This window comes from Coenobita brevimanus, chromosome 15 (assembly GCF_032717465.1).
Source record: "Coenobita brevimanus isolate Jiangsu-jjx chromosome 15, ASM3271746v2, whole genome shotgun sequence".
In the NCBI taxonomy this organism is placed as follows: Eukaryota; Metazoa; Arthropoda; class Malacostraca; order Decapoda; family Coenobitidae; genus Coenobita; species Coenobita brevimanus.
Window position 1 is genome coordinate 13,662,975 of NC_136968.1, and position 16,717 is coordinate 13,679,691.

General features: G+C 43.3%; 1 protein-coding gene across 1 annotated transcript in view; it reads right to left on the minus strand.

Annotated features, from left to right (window-relative positions):
* Positions 1 to 16,717, minus strand: part of LOC145390675 (putative RNA polymerase II subunit B1 CTD phosphatase rpap2) — a 206,318-nt gene that overhangs the window by 32,578 nt on the left and 157,023 nt on the right. Inside the window, exons 7-8 of the mRNA XM_080265468.1 lie at positions 10,528 to 10,715; positions 1,201 to 1,484 (exon numbers count right to left, since the gene is read on the minus strand). Coding sequence (XP_080121594.1) covers positions 1,201 to 1,484; positions 10,528 to 10,715 — 472 coding nt within the window. The remainder of the gene's footprint in view (positions 1 to 1,200; positions 1,485 to 10,527; positions 10,716 to 16,717) is intronic.

The following is a 16,717-nucleotide window of genomic DNA, read 5'->3' on the forward strand; positions in this document are numbered from 1 at the left end:
TGCAGGGAATGCAAGGAGGGCAGAAGAAAGATTTGGGAAGTGGAGAGATGGTATGGGGCACAAGGGCTTAAGAGTAAATGCAGATAAAACAAAAGTGATGGTATCTAGGGCTGGTGGCGGTACTATCAAAGATGAAGGAGAGTGACCATGTGCAATTTGTCACAAGAGTATGGGAAATAATTCAAACTTGTGCAGCGTTTGTGATAAGTGGATGCATAAGAGATGCAGTGGTTTTAGAGGTAGACTGCAAGATAATGTTGATTTCATGTGTGTGTGGTGTGTTGGGAAGAGCAGGCGGAGATTGTCAGGCGTGAAAGAACTGAACTTGCTGGTGAGCCTCTTAAGTGTGTGGAAGAGTTTATTATTTGGGAAACATGTTATGTGCTGGAGGTAGGGCAGGAGCTAGCTCTGTGACTAAAGTGAGGAAAGGTTGGAAGAAGTTCTGGGAGCTGTTGCCTCTCCTGACATTGAGAGGGCTCTCCCTCTGTGCTAACGGATCTTTGTATGTGGCATGTGTTAAGAGTGTAATGCTGTAGGCAGTGAGACCTGGGCAGTAAAGGAAGAGGAAATTCGCAGGCTCAAACCTACAGAAATGGCAATGATTAGGTAGATGTGCAGTATGTCCTTGAGCGCAAGGCCTGGGGGGGCTAGGGTTACGATGGAAGAGTTGAGAGGTAGGATGGGACTGGAGTGTATTGGTGTTGTAATGAGGAGAGGTTGACTGAGATGGTTTGGGCATGTGCAAAGGATGGAGGATGATAACTGGGTGGAGAAAGTGAGAAGCATTAGTGTTTGGGGTAGGGTAGTGAGAGGCAGACTAAAAAAAAGACCTGGGACAAGTTCACTGAGTGTGACCTCTAGGTTAAGGGACTAAATGGTGAAGCTGCCAGAGATTGAGCAGCATGGAAAGCCACCACTAGGTGACCAAGGCCGATGCATGCAAGCATGTTGGAGCCTTTGAAATTGAAAACAAAAACGAAACAATTTACATTTTTTATAAAGCGGATTTTATAATTCTACCTTACCCATAGCTACAAGTGATTTGCCAGTTCCCTCAGTTTACAGTCTCAGCTATATGGAAATAGTTGTGATAATTTGGAATATATCCTTTGCATAAAACAAAGACCTACTGTACAGATATGAAGCTGATGAGATAATTAGGAAAGGGAAACCACATGGTGGTAATAATGTAATACTAACTAGGCACTGAGTTTCTCCAAGACGATTTGTTGACGCCAGGCAGCTTGACAGTAGCTATCCACAAAAGGCAGTGTACAATTCTCATTCTCCTCCTCTTCCTCCACAGATCCCTTGTTACTCTCTTTTCCTTTGGTAACATGCGGTTTTGCTTTGGCCTGTCTGACTGATGAGGTTGCACTGTGACCTTTCACCTTAGGTATGGTCTCCACCTGGCTGCCTTTCTTGCCATCCTGCTCACTAATAAGGTCTTGATACTGATCCTGGCCCCCTAAGAAAGCAACAACCTGAGAACAAAGTAAAAACACTTACAGTCAGTCCTTATTTAACCCGTGGATTGCACAATCACCCTTTTTTATCCCACCCCATGGTGTGCAAAAAAAGAAAAATGTTTATTATAAACTTGAAGATAAACATCCAGGGCATCATCTGGTGAATAAAAAACATCTCTCTCTCTCCGTCTTTGCCTAGCGCCATGCATAAGTTTGCGTAGGGGTGGTATAGTGTGCAGTGATGCACAGCCACTGGAAGGTTAGCACAGCCTGAGCTGTTAGCACATCCCAGCCTGAGCTGTGGCTCACAATCCATGGGCTAAAACTTTTTTCACTTAAGCCAATCCATGTTAAACTCCCAATAAATGAACACCTTTACTTCACTTAAAGTTGCTAGCGATTCATTATAAGGCTGATATGACATTTGAAAAAATATATATATATTGACTGTGTGTGTGTACTTTCTTAAGGGGAGTGGATGGTTGTTACTTATGAAGGAACATTTGTGTTTCTTATAACTGATTTTTTTTTATGTTTTGTTACTTTATATGAGCAATAACATCCCAAAGTTTGAGTAAATTTGGTTGATTAGTTTTTACAGAAAAAATAATATACAGTAATCCCTGTACTTTCCGGATGCCCATTTTCCGGGCACCCCACTTACCAGACATTGTGGGCCTGGACCTTTGGAACCCAAAAATGGCCAAAAAACGAAAAAAAATCCCCCCAAAATCCAAATTTTTTCCCACCCGTAATTTGAAATTGCCGCGCGGCGCTGAACAGCTGTTACACCATGGACCCTTCACCCCTTCCTTCCTCCCCCCTCCCCTCTCTCCTGTCAGGGTTGCCATTTGGTATTTTTCATTATTAAATGTGGGCTAATTTGGTAATGAAAAATTTGTTTGGTAATGAGTCAGAATAATGCAATACCAAATGGATTTTTCACATGTGTGAGGATACACAGGATTGAGATGGTGGATTGTTTGCTCTCTCTGATTAATCTATCTATCTATCTATCTATTGCCAGACACCTCAATCCCGTTTGGGGTGGCCACAAACAAATCGCCTCCAAGTCGCCCTGTCCCCCGCCATTTCACTCCCCTGCTCCCAACTCACACCCCCCTCTCTCATATACCTCTCCACCCCATCCCTCCATCTCATCATCGGCCTACCCCTACCTCTTTCCCCCTCCACCTCGCTCACATACACTCTCTTCGTCAGTCTTTCACCCTCCATCCTCTCCAAATGGCCAAACCACCTCAGTGTGTTCCTCATAACGCTTCCTATCACATCCACATCAACACCACAACGCTCCTTTATATCCTCATTCGTCAGCCTGTCTCTCCACGTGGCTCCACAGGCTCCTCTTAAATAACTCATTTCCACTGCTCTCGCTCTTGACTTGTGAACTTCCAACAACGTCCAAGCTTCACTTCCGTACGTTAGAGTTGGTATCACAATACTGTCATGTAGTAACTTTTTCACTTCCATGCTCACTTCCCTGTTTCTTATCACTGCTTTCAAAGAACCAGCAACCTTTCTTCCCTGCTGTACCCTTTCAAGCACTTCACCCTCCAAACCTCCATCCTTACTCATCACACTACCCAAGTACTTAAACGTACTCACATTTTCCAATTCCTCACCATCCAACCTCGCTGTACATTCACTGACTTCACCTCTCTCAAAGACCATCACTTTACTCTTCCCTACATTCACCTTTAGATTCCGTTTCTTACACTCTCTCAAACTCATCCACCAAGCCTTGCAGCTCCCCTTCGTCTTCACTCAACAACACAGTATCATCTGCAAACAACAGTACAGGGAGTTTCCAAACACTATCCTCTCTCACCAGGGCCACTCCAACATCCACTACCCTACCTTGTACCTCTTTTATTACCCCATCCATGTACAGATTGAAGAACCATGGAGACATGACACATCCCTGTTTCAACCCAACCTTCAAAGAGAAAAATTCACTTAGTTCACCATCCACATGCACTGCAGCCTTCGCACCATCGTACATACTCTTCACAGCATTCAACAACTTCCCATCTACTCAATATATTCTTAACACTTTCCACAATCCTTGTCTATCCACCCTGTCATATGCTTTCTCCAAATCCATGAAAGCCGCATACAACTTCTTTCCCTTCTCTAGAAACTTTTCCACTAAAGATCTGAGAATGAATATCTGATCTACACAACCTCTTCCCTTCCTAAAGCCTCCCTGTTCTTCTCCAACTAATTTCTCTGTTCTTTCTCTAACTCTGTCTATAAGTATCCTACCATACACTTTTCCTATTATACTAAGAAGACAAATGCCCCTATGATTACCACACACTTCTTTTTCCTCTTTTCCTTTGTACAAGGGAATAATTATACCTGACTTCCAATCCTCCGTGACTCTACCTTCCTCCCAGGCCAATCTGCACATCTTCCACATCCATTCTACTACTATCTCTCCCCCATGCTTCAGCATTTCACCACACACTCCATCAATTCCTGGGGCTTTCCCTGATTTAACTTTCTTCATTCCTTCCACAACTTCTATCCTACTGATTTCTTCCTGTCTTCTCACCTCCCTCCTTCTCCCAGCCATTCTCCAACCACTTATACTCGCATTACTTCCATCCTCTACGTTCAACAATTCCTTAAAGTGTTCTCTCCATCTGCTCACTTTTTCTCCCTTCTCCACTAGTAATCTACCATTTTTATCTTTCACTCCCCTGCTAACTTCACTTCCACCCTGTCTTACTCTTTTCACCTCTCTTCAGAACATTTTCTTACAGTCCCTCCACTTTACACTCAAATTCCTTCCAAATTCCTCATCCACTCTCTTCTTACTCTCTCTTATTAATCTTTTCACCTCTCTCTTTCTTTCTACATATAGCTCTCTCTTCCGCCTCTCAACCTCTTCCACGCCCCTATTTCTCATCCATTCATTGTATGCTTTCTTCTTTTGTGCCACAGCCTGTTTCACCTCTTCAGTCCACCACACTGTTCCTTGCACCCCCCTCCGTCTTCTCTTCCTTCCACACACCACATCACATGCTGCACATATTTCTTCTGTAACTATTCTACACACACCTTCCACGTCTCCCATCTGCTCCAATTCATATTTGCCCAATTGTTCCTCCACTTTTATACTCTGCCTTTTTCTCATCCTCTTGTAACCTTTCCACTCTCCTTGCAACTACTCCTTCCTCTCGTCTTTCCCTTCTTCTATTCCTCCAACTTACTTGAACTTTAATTCTGGCCATCACCAAGTACTGTAGTGGTCAGAAAGTCCACTCCCCCAACCTCTATAAACTCTTGCATCCATTACACATCTTCGCATCCTTTCATCCACAGACACATAATCAATCATTGCCTTCCTTTCATTCAGTTCACCACCCACCCTTCTCATCACTCGCCATGTATACCTGTGGATCATTTTATGCCTGAAGAGGGTATTGGCTATCACCAACCCCCTCCCAGCACAAATGTCCACTAACGCACTGCCATTCTCATCTATCTCAGCAGGCACACCCCACTCACCAACTATTCCATCCACCTTCACATTCCTATATAGTGTGAAAATAATCAACATGCTGTTAATTATAAGAACAGTGATTGCATGAATTTCCACTTGTATATATAATTAGTGAAGAATAAATGCTAGCTTTACGAATTTGGTAATGAAAAGTTAAATTTGGTAATGAAAATTGAGGAGTTTGGTAATGTGGCCATTGCGATCTGGCAACTCTGTTACCCCATCATCAACAGTCACAGCCTAACTCCGATCGAGAGTAGATGCTTATCGTAATGGAAGCCACATGTGCTCGTTTTTTGTGAATAAACAGTGAATAAACTGCAATACCTCGCCACTTGACCACAAGGGAATTTACAGTGTTGTGCAGTGTTAAGAAATCAGAATTTAGAGTGAAAAGGATTAACTGTGGAGTGCAAAATGGCGGTTGAAACCAGTCCAGGAGCCAGGGACTTGTTGTAAGTACCCAGAATGCTTAATATTGTATAAACTCACCTCTAAAACCTCATTCTTTGGTTCTTTTGCATTTATCTCAGTCTTTTATGTCCTTTATTGGTGTGATTTGGGTCTTAAATAGGTGCTATGCATGTCCAGTAGGGAGCTGTATAGGTGTTTTTCTGAGTCAGGATAGGTTAGGGTCCATAAGTACAAGTCCAGGAGGCTGGGGCCCGCTTTCCAGACGGGACCACTTTTCGGACATGCTTTTGGCTCTATTACATTGGAAAGTGGAGAGATTACTGTATGTGTAATACGTATTAAAAAAAAAGAGATGTGAGAAATGGGAAACCAGGGGAAGTGTGTTCATCTGATCTCTATGATATTCAGTAGTTTTGCTAATAAAACCCTCATTAATAAATTGCCCTAAAAGTTTTTTAATATCCTTCACCACTGCTGAACAAAAAAATTCCCAAAATGCCCATGTATTTATCCCAAATTTTACCCCTTTTTTGCCATGTTCAAAAAATCATTACAGTCATATGTGTCACTCGGAAAAAAATATATGCACAAAATGTTCCCCTTCCATCCCTCTTTTTGCAGGTATTTTGCTTTTTGTCTTATGTTCAAAACTAATGGAGTTATATCGCTCCAAAGGACAGTAAGTTCAGTTCCGAGATATCACTCGTCTTCTGTTGACTTGCAGTGCTTGTACGATTAGAAACAACTTAGATACTTTTTTTATTTTGTAAGTTAGGATTAGGGATGGTTATGAAGAGGTAGAGGGTGTTGGAGAAGACAAGACTGGAGAAAAAAACATAGAAGGTTGGGGTCATCAGGTGAGGTGGTTGGGGGGGGAGGGGGAGGTGAGAGGGGAGGTGGCGATGGTGGAAAAAAAAATGCTGCTTCCAAAAGTTCTTCTCCCCTTGAAATGGCGTCAAATTCTTCTCTGCTGCTTTCAGACGTTGCAGTAGCTTCTTAGACGGTTGCCCCATCTTCAAAAAGTGTGCAAAAACGATGAGAAATGGCCAAGATTAGCACAGACTGAGAACAGGCTGACCAGGGCTGGCATGTCTCACCTCTCCCAGTGTCATATCATCTCTTGCATTTCCCCATCTCACTGCCACCCTCCACACACTCACACTCACACTGCCAGATGTATGACATAATTCTTGCAGAAAAGAAAAGTAAAAAAAATCGGGAAAAAAGTGTTCACATATACTGCATAGGAAACGGAGATTTCTGCAGGGAAGTGACCTCAAAATTGGAATTACAAAATAATCTTTTTGAAGGGGAAAGAGTTGTTGTATGACTGTCAAATTTTTACAGAGAATGAGAGATCCATCCATCCATCCATCATCCAATCTTACATTGTCCCATGAGGAGTGTAGGAGCCCAGGGCTAGGCAGTTGGTCCCGACATTTAAGATGAAAGTGACCAGCCTCACTCATCCCTGAGTGGCATTACATGAGCAATCAAACCCAACCATCCCTTGAATATACACCTTCACTGGCTCAATCCGACTGGAGCGCAATAACTACCCACTAAACCACCAGGTGCCAAAATCTGGTCATATGGTTACCACCCAGCATAGTAAATGCTTTCCTGGTGTACAGGAAACCATTTGGCTTGTCACTCAATGTAGAGTCACCCACAGGCTGAAGGAAGAGGAAAGAATGAAGGAAAGAAAGACAGAAGAGGGAGTGTAAAGTCACCCGTAGGCAGAAGGACAAGGAAAGAATGAAGGAAACTCAGAGCTATTTTATGAGGTAATTTTCGCAAAGTGCCTTGGTCAGTCGAAAATCAGTTCCTGCTGGCATCCACTACCCTTAAAATTCTGAGTCATGAACTGGAGGTAAGTTTCACTTAATGCTGCTTTTTTTAGAGCAGCAATTGTCTGCATTATGAGGAACACACTGAGGTGGTTTGGCCACGTGGAGAGGATGGAGGGTGAAAGACTGACGAAGAGAGTGTATGTGAGTGAGGCGGAGGGAGGAAGAGGGAGGGGGAGGCCAAGGATGAGATGGAGGGATGGGGTGGAGAGGTATATGAGAGAGGGGGGTGTGAGTTGGGAGCAGGGGAGTGAAATGGCGGGGGACAGGGCGACTTGGAGGCGATTTGTTTGTGGCCACCCCAAACGGGATTGAGGCTGCAATAGATAGACAGATAGATAGAATTGTCTGCATACATCTTTAGACTAAGTAAGGAATGACTGCAACCATTACAAACTAACCACATCCAACACCACACAAATCCTATGCAGTACAGTTCCACTGCTTCATCCTTTATTGCCCATCTTTAGCTACTTATTCCACACATTTAAGATCAGCAACTAGCTATTCTTCCTAAACATGGGGAACCAGGTCGTAGGAGTAAACGCAGGTAAAACAAAAATGATGACATCTAGGGTTGGTGGTGCAGATGGTATTGTCAAAGAAGAGGGAGAGTGGTCATGTGCAATTTGCCACAAAGTAATTCCATCATGTGCAGTGTTTGTGATAAGTGGGTGCATAAGAGATGTAGTGGTATTAGAGGTAGACTGCAAGATAATGCTGATTTTATGTGTGCAGTGTGTCAGGGAGGGCAGGTGGAAATTGTCAGGTGTGAAAGTACTGAACTTGCTGGTGAGTCTCTTGAGTCTGCGGAAGTTTTGTTATTTGGGGGAAATGTTATGTGCTGGAGGTGGGGCTGGTGCTAGCTCTGTGGCTAGGGTGAGGAGTGGTTGGAAGAAGTTCAGGGAGCTGCTGCCTCTCCTGACATTGAAAGGGCTCTCCCTTGATGCTAGGGGATCTTTGTAGGCAGCATGTGTTAAAGTGTAATGATGTATGGTAGTGAGATCTGGACAGTAAAGGATGAGGATATTCACAGGCTAGAATGTACAGAACTGACAATTACTGAGTGGATATGCAGTGCATCCCTGAGTGCAAGGCCTGTGGGGGCTAGGTTTACAATGGAAGAGCTGAGAGGTCGGATGGGACACGAGTGTACTGGTGTTGTGATGAGGAAAGGTAGACTGAGGTGGTTTGGGCATGTGGAGAGGATGGGGATTGATAATTGGGTGCAGAAAGTAAGAAGTGTTAATATTAGGGGTGGGGCTGCAGGTAAAAAAAAAAAAAAAAAAAAAGACCTGGGATGAGGTCATTAAGTGTGACCTCAGTTTAAAGGGACTGAACAGGGAGGCTGCCAGAGATCAAGCAGCATGAAAAGCCACCATTAGGTGACCAAGGCCGATGCATGCATGTTGGAGCCTTCAAAAACTAAATGAAACGAAGTAGCAGTATGTGAAAAATGGACTCCAACAACCATTCACAGTTACACAATTGTGGGCTAGATCTGCTTGGACCACCAAGCATCCATTTGCTGGATAAGGTCACAACCCACTGTATTATCTAGTTTCCTGGGACAAACCATTTGGTTTGTCACTCCGTGCTGAATCACCTAAAGGTAGCACTTGGGTTGCTGAGGGCACCCACCATCCACTCACTCCTTGAGTATGTTCCTTAAAATAATCATTCTAATATTATTTCAGTCTTATACTGGTACTCTTGCTTTTGATACAGAATAGGTGAACAAGCTACAAAAGTCATATTATGTTAAAATCTGCCATGTTTCTTTTACACTCCTTGATTAGTGGCATCAATCTATCTATAGCCCGACGCCCTAATCCCGCAAAAGGGTGGCCGCAGACAAAACGCCTCCAAGTCGCTCTGTCACCCACCATTTGACTACCCTCCCCCCAAATCACCCCCCCTCCCTCATATACCACTCAACTCCATCTCTCCACCTCATCCTCAGTCTACCCCTCCCTCTCCCTCCCTCCACCTCACCTACATACACCCTCTTAGTCAGTCTTTCACTCTCCATTCTCTCCACATGTCCAAACCACCTCAGTGTATTTCTCCTAATCTTCTCAACCACATCCACATCCACCCCACAACGTTCCTTCACTTCTTCATTCGTCAACCTGTCCCTCCATGTCACTCCACATGCTCCTCTCAAGTAACTCATTTCCACTGCTCTCACTCTTGACTTGTTCCCCTCTTGCATGGTCCACGCCTCGATTCCATACGTCAGGATAGGGATCACAATACTATCATGCAGTGATTTCTTAACTTCCATACTCACCTTCCTATTTCTCATCACTGCTTTCAGTGAACCAAAAACCTTCCTTCCCTGCTGTACCCTTTCACGCACTTCATCCCCCAAAGTTCCATCCTTACTCATCACACTACCCAAATACTTGAATGCACTCACACTCTCCATATCCTCTCCATCCAACCTCATTGTACATTCTGTGGCTTCATTCCTCTCAAACACCATAACTTTACTTTTGTTTACATTAACTTTCAGCTTCCTCCTCCTACACACTGTCCCAAATTCATTCACCAAACCTTGCAACTCCCATTCATCTTCACTCAACAATACTGTATCATCAGCAAACAGCAACACCGGAATCTTCCAAATCTCACCCCCATTCATTAGAGCCACCCCTACATCCACTGCCCTAACCTGCACCTACAGTACTTTACAACCCCATCCATGTATATATTAAACAGCCATGGAGACATCACACAACCCTGTTTCAGTCTCACATTGAGATCAAAGAACTCACTCAGCTCACCATTCACTAGCACCGTAGCCCTAGCATCAATAACTGCAACTATAGTCGTGGTGCATGACTCTGAGGTTGTCATTATTGTACCCTGGCAACCTACCATTCAAAAGTGCGTCCGATTTCGTATCATATTATACACGAATCATATTATTATGCACGAACATGTTATACACGAACCACATGCATCTCATATTGTACACAAAATCAAACTCACTTTTGAATGACAAACTGCCAGGGCACGATAATAACAACCTCAGAGTCGCGCGCCGCGACTATAGCTAAGGCTCCTGTTAGCAACGATCAACACAGTGCAACCCAAAACTGCTCGATAAATTCCGGAGAAATTACTACAGTAAGAAAGGGCATATACCATTACATACATCTACTCATTTTTTTCTCTCTCTTATTCTAATACCATGGACAAATACCGGTAATTTAATATAACAAACAACAGATAACTCAAGCTCTTTTCCCAATACCTTCATCTCATGTCTCTTTGCATCCGCTTGCAGACTCTCATAGTCAGGGAGAGGGTGCTTGGGCTGACAATTAAGAATGGTGTCTCCTTCTGCTTCCCTCATCTCAGCATCTTCCACTCTCTCTTCGTGGTCCAGTTTGCGACACAAAGCTATGTACTTCCCCCTGGCCTCCATACCCAGCCTCAGACCTGTCATAACAGGCAAGATAAGAGCTGTGGTTATCGTCATCATCATCATCATTAACATTTCAACCTTTATTCACATTTACCCTCCTTCCCAATCCACTGCAGGGACGATGGTGGACCGCAGGAGAATGGCAACTTCTGTCTGAAGTCCATCAGGCTCATCTTCAGACAGGCTAAAATAACAAGAGCAAGGATGGGAGAAGTAGGATCCAAAACAAATAAGGAAAAATACCATAAATGGGAGACCCATCAAGAGCATGGCCACACACAATCATGAGCATGGCCACACACAATCATGTACAAATCATTCAAGCCTTCAAAATAAAGGCTTCACCTTACAGGCATAACTATCTGTATATGTATTTTTGGTACTTTCTTGACAGATGTGCATGACATATATGCATCACATAAAATCATTTCACTGAATACCAAGTTAAAAGAAGGGTGCCAAAGCCTTACCATGTGTTTTTCTATACATACTATTGTATATCCATATACAATATTTTAATCCCTTCCAAATCCTTGGCTTCATGAGCTTTTGCATTCTCAAATACCCATTCATTCTTCTGGATCTACTATTCATCCTTCCACATTTAAATTCACATATACAATACCTTTTTCACCATCCTAACTGATGCAAGGATGGAATACCCCCACATGGTAGTAATGATATAACTTGGCAGCTCCAATACCAGGCTAGTACAAGCATCCCTCAACTCTCTTCTTATCCCCAGCATGGAGGATGGTGGACTACAAGCAAAGAGCAACTTCAATTGCTGGGTTTTCATCCAGATGAGACTGGGACCATAACAATTACCCTATCTATATCCATTCTTTCCCTAAGACTATACCAATAAAGTGCACTTTCTTCTGATCTGCTGCTGGAGAGAGATACCTTCATGTGATGGTACCAACAAAATTCAGTGGCTCAACAGCCTGGTTATACAGACCTTCCTCAAGTCCCTCCCTATCCCTCAAAAGGATGACAGACTACAGAAGGGCAAATTCAGACTGCTGTCCACCTTCACATCGAGATAAGCCTGAGGACATAATATCATCATCATCTAACCTTTCTTCAACTGACATGCTTCTCTTTAACAAAATCACACTGTTTCTTGTTTTACCTACAGTTCTTTATGCAATGCAGTCCCATACAAATTCCTTAATAGTCCCATTCCCTCTGTATTTAGTCTTGAATATTCACTCGTACTATGTTAATGAAAGCATTTCATGCAATCCATTTACAATAGCCACACTCAGTCCTCAGTTCTGTATCACAATCTTCACAGCACAAGGCCACCTTTCTTCCTCCAGCCACTCTACTCTCCAATTCCTTCACAAAAAAAGTGAATGTTGCCACTAATGCTGCAGAAAGATTGCTGACACTGACCTGGGCAGAACAAAACTACCATGAAAAGATAGTGAAGTGTAACAATAATCTTGGTAACTAACAAATAATCAACCACTCTTACACAGACACTTCTGCAACCATACATAAAAATAAAAATCTAAGTAAAAGTTTTTTCACTTAAGGTCTTCAAACAAGGGATGAGGTTGTGGCCTGACCTCAGGCTTAAGGCCACATTCTGAAGACCTCAGTCTCAGAGACCAAAGAAATGTGATACAGTAGTTCCAGATCTCTCTCTCTCTCTCTCTCTCTCTCTCTCTCTCTCTCTCACACACACACACACACACACACACACACACACACACACAATTAGGCAAGTTAGCAGTCTTATTGACCAGAGCAGTGATATTGAGGAGAAGATAACACAAGTAAATGAAGCTGTGCAAAGCTACAAAAATGATGTAGAAACCACGTATGCAGAAATGGTGAAAGTAAAGAAAGGCTTAGAAACAAGGGTGGAGGAAAAAAGCATTAAAAAGGAGGTGATAAGAATAATCCAAAACAATCCAAAGTTAGTCAGAGATTCAGTAGAGATAAACAAATCAATAGTAATCACTGGTATAGAAGAGGATGAAGTTAAAAACAAGATCACAAGAGACAAAAAGGAGATGGCAAATGTAATGAGCTTACTGAAAGAAGTAGAGGGGGTAGGGGGGTTTCAAGAATACTCCCCCAGTATCCCTGCTTGTCGTACGAGGCGACTAAAAGGGTTGGTGGTGGGTTAGTGCCCCACCCCGTAAAAAGAACTAACTAAAAAAGCAAATAAAGCGCCTTGGACCCGGATGGACCATACGTTGACGACTAAGGAACGGACAAAGGACATTCTGAGAGTAGGAACGTGGAATGTGAGAGGAGTGAATGATGAAGTGAAAGAGAGAGAGATTGTCCAGGTGCTTGAGGATGCAAAAGTGGATATATGTGGATTGACTGAAACTAAATGGAAAGGTGAAAGGATGAGAGAATGGGAATACGGTGTAGGTATATGTGCCGGAGTCAGTGAGAATGAGAGGGCAAGAGAGGGAGTATGTCTGATGATAAGCAAGAAGTGGAAGGAGAATATAAGAGAGTATGGAACAGTGGGTGCAAGGATTGTATGGGTGAGGATGAAAGTAGGTATACAAGCATGGGCGATTGTATGTGTGTATGCTCCAACAGAGGATCGAGTGGCAAGAGTGAAAGATGAGTTTTGGGCGAGAGTAGAAGCATGTATGGACAAGTTTGAGAGGAGCGAGAGAGTGCTGTTGATTGGAGACATGAATGGCAAGGTCGGGAATGTACGAGTGGATGGAGTGGTTGGTCAGTGGGGTGTGCCAGCAGAAGTAGATGGGAATGGTAGTGCTTTGGTGGACATCTGTGCTGGTAAGGGGTTGGCAATAGCCAACACCTACTTTCGTCATAAGATGATCCACCGGTATACATGGAGAGTAATGAGGAGGATGGATGGTGAACTTGTTGAACGAAAGGCAATGATAGACTACGTGTGTGTGGATGAGCGAATGAGAAGACAAATGTTGGATGCAAGGGTGTGGAGAGGGTGGGGGAATGGAGTCTCGGACCATCACTTAGTGATGGCCAAGGTAGAGCTGCAAAGAAAGTGGTTGAGGAGGCGAAGGGGAAGACAGGAGGAAGCAGCTCCTGTGAGAAGAGTGGAGAAATTGCAAGATAGTGAGAAGAGGACAGAGTATAAGAGCATAATGGAAGAAAGATTGGGAAGGTATGAGCTAGAGCAGATGGAAGGGGTGGAAGACGTATGTAAGATATTCACGGAAGAGATAAGCGCAGCGTGTGAGGCGGTTTGTGGAGTGAGGAGGAGATGCAAGGGTGTGCAAGGGACAGCATGGTGGAATGATGAGGTGAAACGAGCTGTGGAACAAAAGAAGAAGGCATATGGTGAATGGTTGGCGAGCAGAGGTAGGGTAGAAGATTAGATAGAGAAGAGAGAGGTATATGTGAGCAGGAGAAGGGAGGTTAAGAGACTGGTGAAGGGAGAGTAAGAAGAAAGTGGATGAAGAGTTTGGGAGGAATCTGAGGTGTGAAATGGAGGGAGAGTAAGAAATTGTTTTGGAAGGAGGTAAAGAAAGTAAGGCAGTGTGAAAGGGGAAATAGTAGGGGAGTGAAAGATAGGAATAATAGATTGTTGGTGGAGAAGAGAGAAAATTGAGGAGATGGAAGGAGCACTTTGAGGATTTGTTGAATGTAGAGAGTGACAGCAGTATGAGTATAAGTGGTTGGGGAATGGCTGGGAGAAGAAGAGATGAGAGGAGGGAGGAAGAGATCAGTAGGTCGGAAGTAGTGGAAGCGATGAAGAAGATTAAGTTGGGAAAGGCCCCAGGAATTGATGGAGTGTGTGGTGAAATGCTTAGGTATGGGGGTGAGATTGTTGTGGAGTGGATATGGAAGTTGTGTAGATTGGCTTGGGAAGAGGGAAGGGTTCCAGAGGACTGGAAATCAGGTATAATTGTTCCTCTGTACAAAGGAAAAGGGGAGAGAGAAGTATGTGGTAACCATAGGGGTATTTGCCTTCTTAGTGTGACTGGTAAAATATACGGCAGAATACTCATTGATAGGGTTAGGCATATGACAGAGGAGCTAGTTGGAGAAGAACAAGGGGGATTTAGGAAGGGAAAAGGGTGTGTAGATCAGATATTTGTTCTAAGATGTTTAGTGGAGAAGTATATAGAGAAGGGAAGGAAAGTGTACGCTGCCTTCATGGACTTGGAGAAAGCTTATGACAGAATAGATAGGAAAGGTATGTGGAAGGTATTAAGAATATATGGAGTGGAGGGGAAATTGTTGAGTACTGTGAAGAGTATGTACAAGGGAACTAGGGCTACGGTGCGAGTGGATGGTGAGCTGAGTGAGTTCTTTGATCTCAATGTGGGACTGAAACAGGGGTGTGTAATGTCTCCATGGCTGTTTAATATATATATGGATGGGGTCATAAAGGAGGTACAAGGTAGGGCAGTGGATGTGGGGGTGGCCCTAATGAATTAGGGTGAGATTTGGAAGCTTCCGGTGTTGCTGTTTGCTGATGATACAGTATTGTTGAGTGAAGATGAATGGGAGTTGCAAGGTTTGGTGAATGAATTTGGGACAGTGTGTAGGAGGAGGAAGCTGAAAGTTAATGTAAACAAAAGTAAAGTTATGGTGTTTGAGAGGAATGAAGTCACAGAGTGTGCAGTGAGGTTGGATGGTAAGGATATGGAGAGTGTGAGTGCATTCAAGTACTTGGGTAGTGTGATGAGTAAGGATGGAACTTTGGGGGATGAAGTAAGTGAAAGGGTACAGCAGGCAAGGAAGGTTGTTGGCACACTGAAAGCAGTGATGAGAAATAGGGAGGTGAGTATGGAAGTTAAGAAGTCACTGCATGATGGTATTGTGATCCCTACCCTGACGTATGGAAGCGAGGCGTGGACCTTGCAAGAGGGGAACAAGTCAAGAGTGAGAGCAGTGAAAATGAGTTACTTGAGAGGAGCATGTGGAGTGACATGGAGGGACAGGTTGACGAATGAAGAAGTGAAGGAACGTTGTGGGGTAGATGTGGATGTGGTTGAAAAGATTAGGAGAAATACACTGAGGTGGTTTGGACATGTGGAGAGGATGGAGAATGAAAGACTGACTAAGAGGGTATATGTAGGTGAGGTGGAGGGAGGGAGAGGGAGGGGTAGACCGAGGATGAGGTGGAGGGATGGAGTTGAGAGGTATATGAGGGAGGGGGGGGTGAGTTGGGGGGAGGGGAGTCAAATGGTGGGTGACAGAGTGACTTGGAGGCGTTTTGTCTGCGGCCACCCTTTGCGGGATTAGGGCGTCGGGCTATAGATAGACAGATAGATAGGAACACAAAAGGTTAGGGAAATACGAGAAAAGCAAGACAAGACCTCTAAAGGTGACTTTCCAGAGTGTAAACACTGTGGAAGAGATACTAAAAAATGCAAAGAATCTTAAGGAAAAAGAGGAGTTCAAAAATGTATGGATAAAAAGATGTCTAACACAAGAGGAAATGGAATTACTGAAAGAGAAAAGGGAGGAAGCAAAAACAAAAAATGAGGGAAGATCAGAAGAGGACAAGAAGAAATTTTTTTACAAAGTGATAGGATTGCAGGTACGAAAGTGGTACACAAACAGGATGGAAGAAAAAGGAGGAAGGTAGTAGAACCATGTCAGGACAAGTATATAAACAAGATGATAAAGTTGATGTACTCAAATGTGGATGGAATGGTATCTAAATTACTAGAGATGAATGATTATGTCAGAGAAAATGAACCACAAGTAATATGCCTAACTGAAACAAAATTAATACCAAGGATATCAAATGACATACTAAACTTAGAGGAATACAATACATGGAGAAGAGACAGATATTTAAAAAAAGGAGGAGGAATTATAATATTAACTAAGAAAAATCTAAAAGTCAAGGAAATAAAACTAGATATACCATCACAAGTAGAACTGATTGCAGTAGAGATCGACACATCTGAAGGTAAAGTAATTGTAGCAAATTTGTACATGCCACCCAGATCAAACACATGGGAAAGAGACGAATATAAGGACCTGGCAGAGAGTACAATTCAGAGTGTAAGATCATTGCTACATAAAA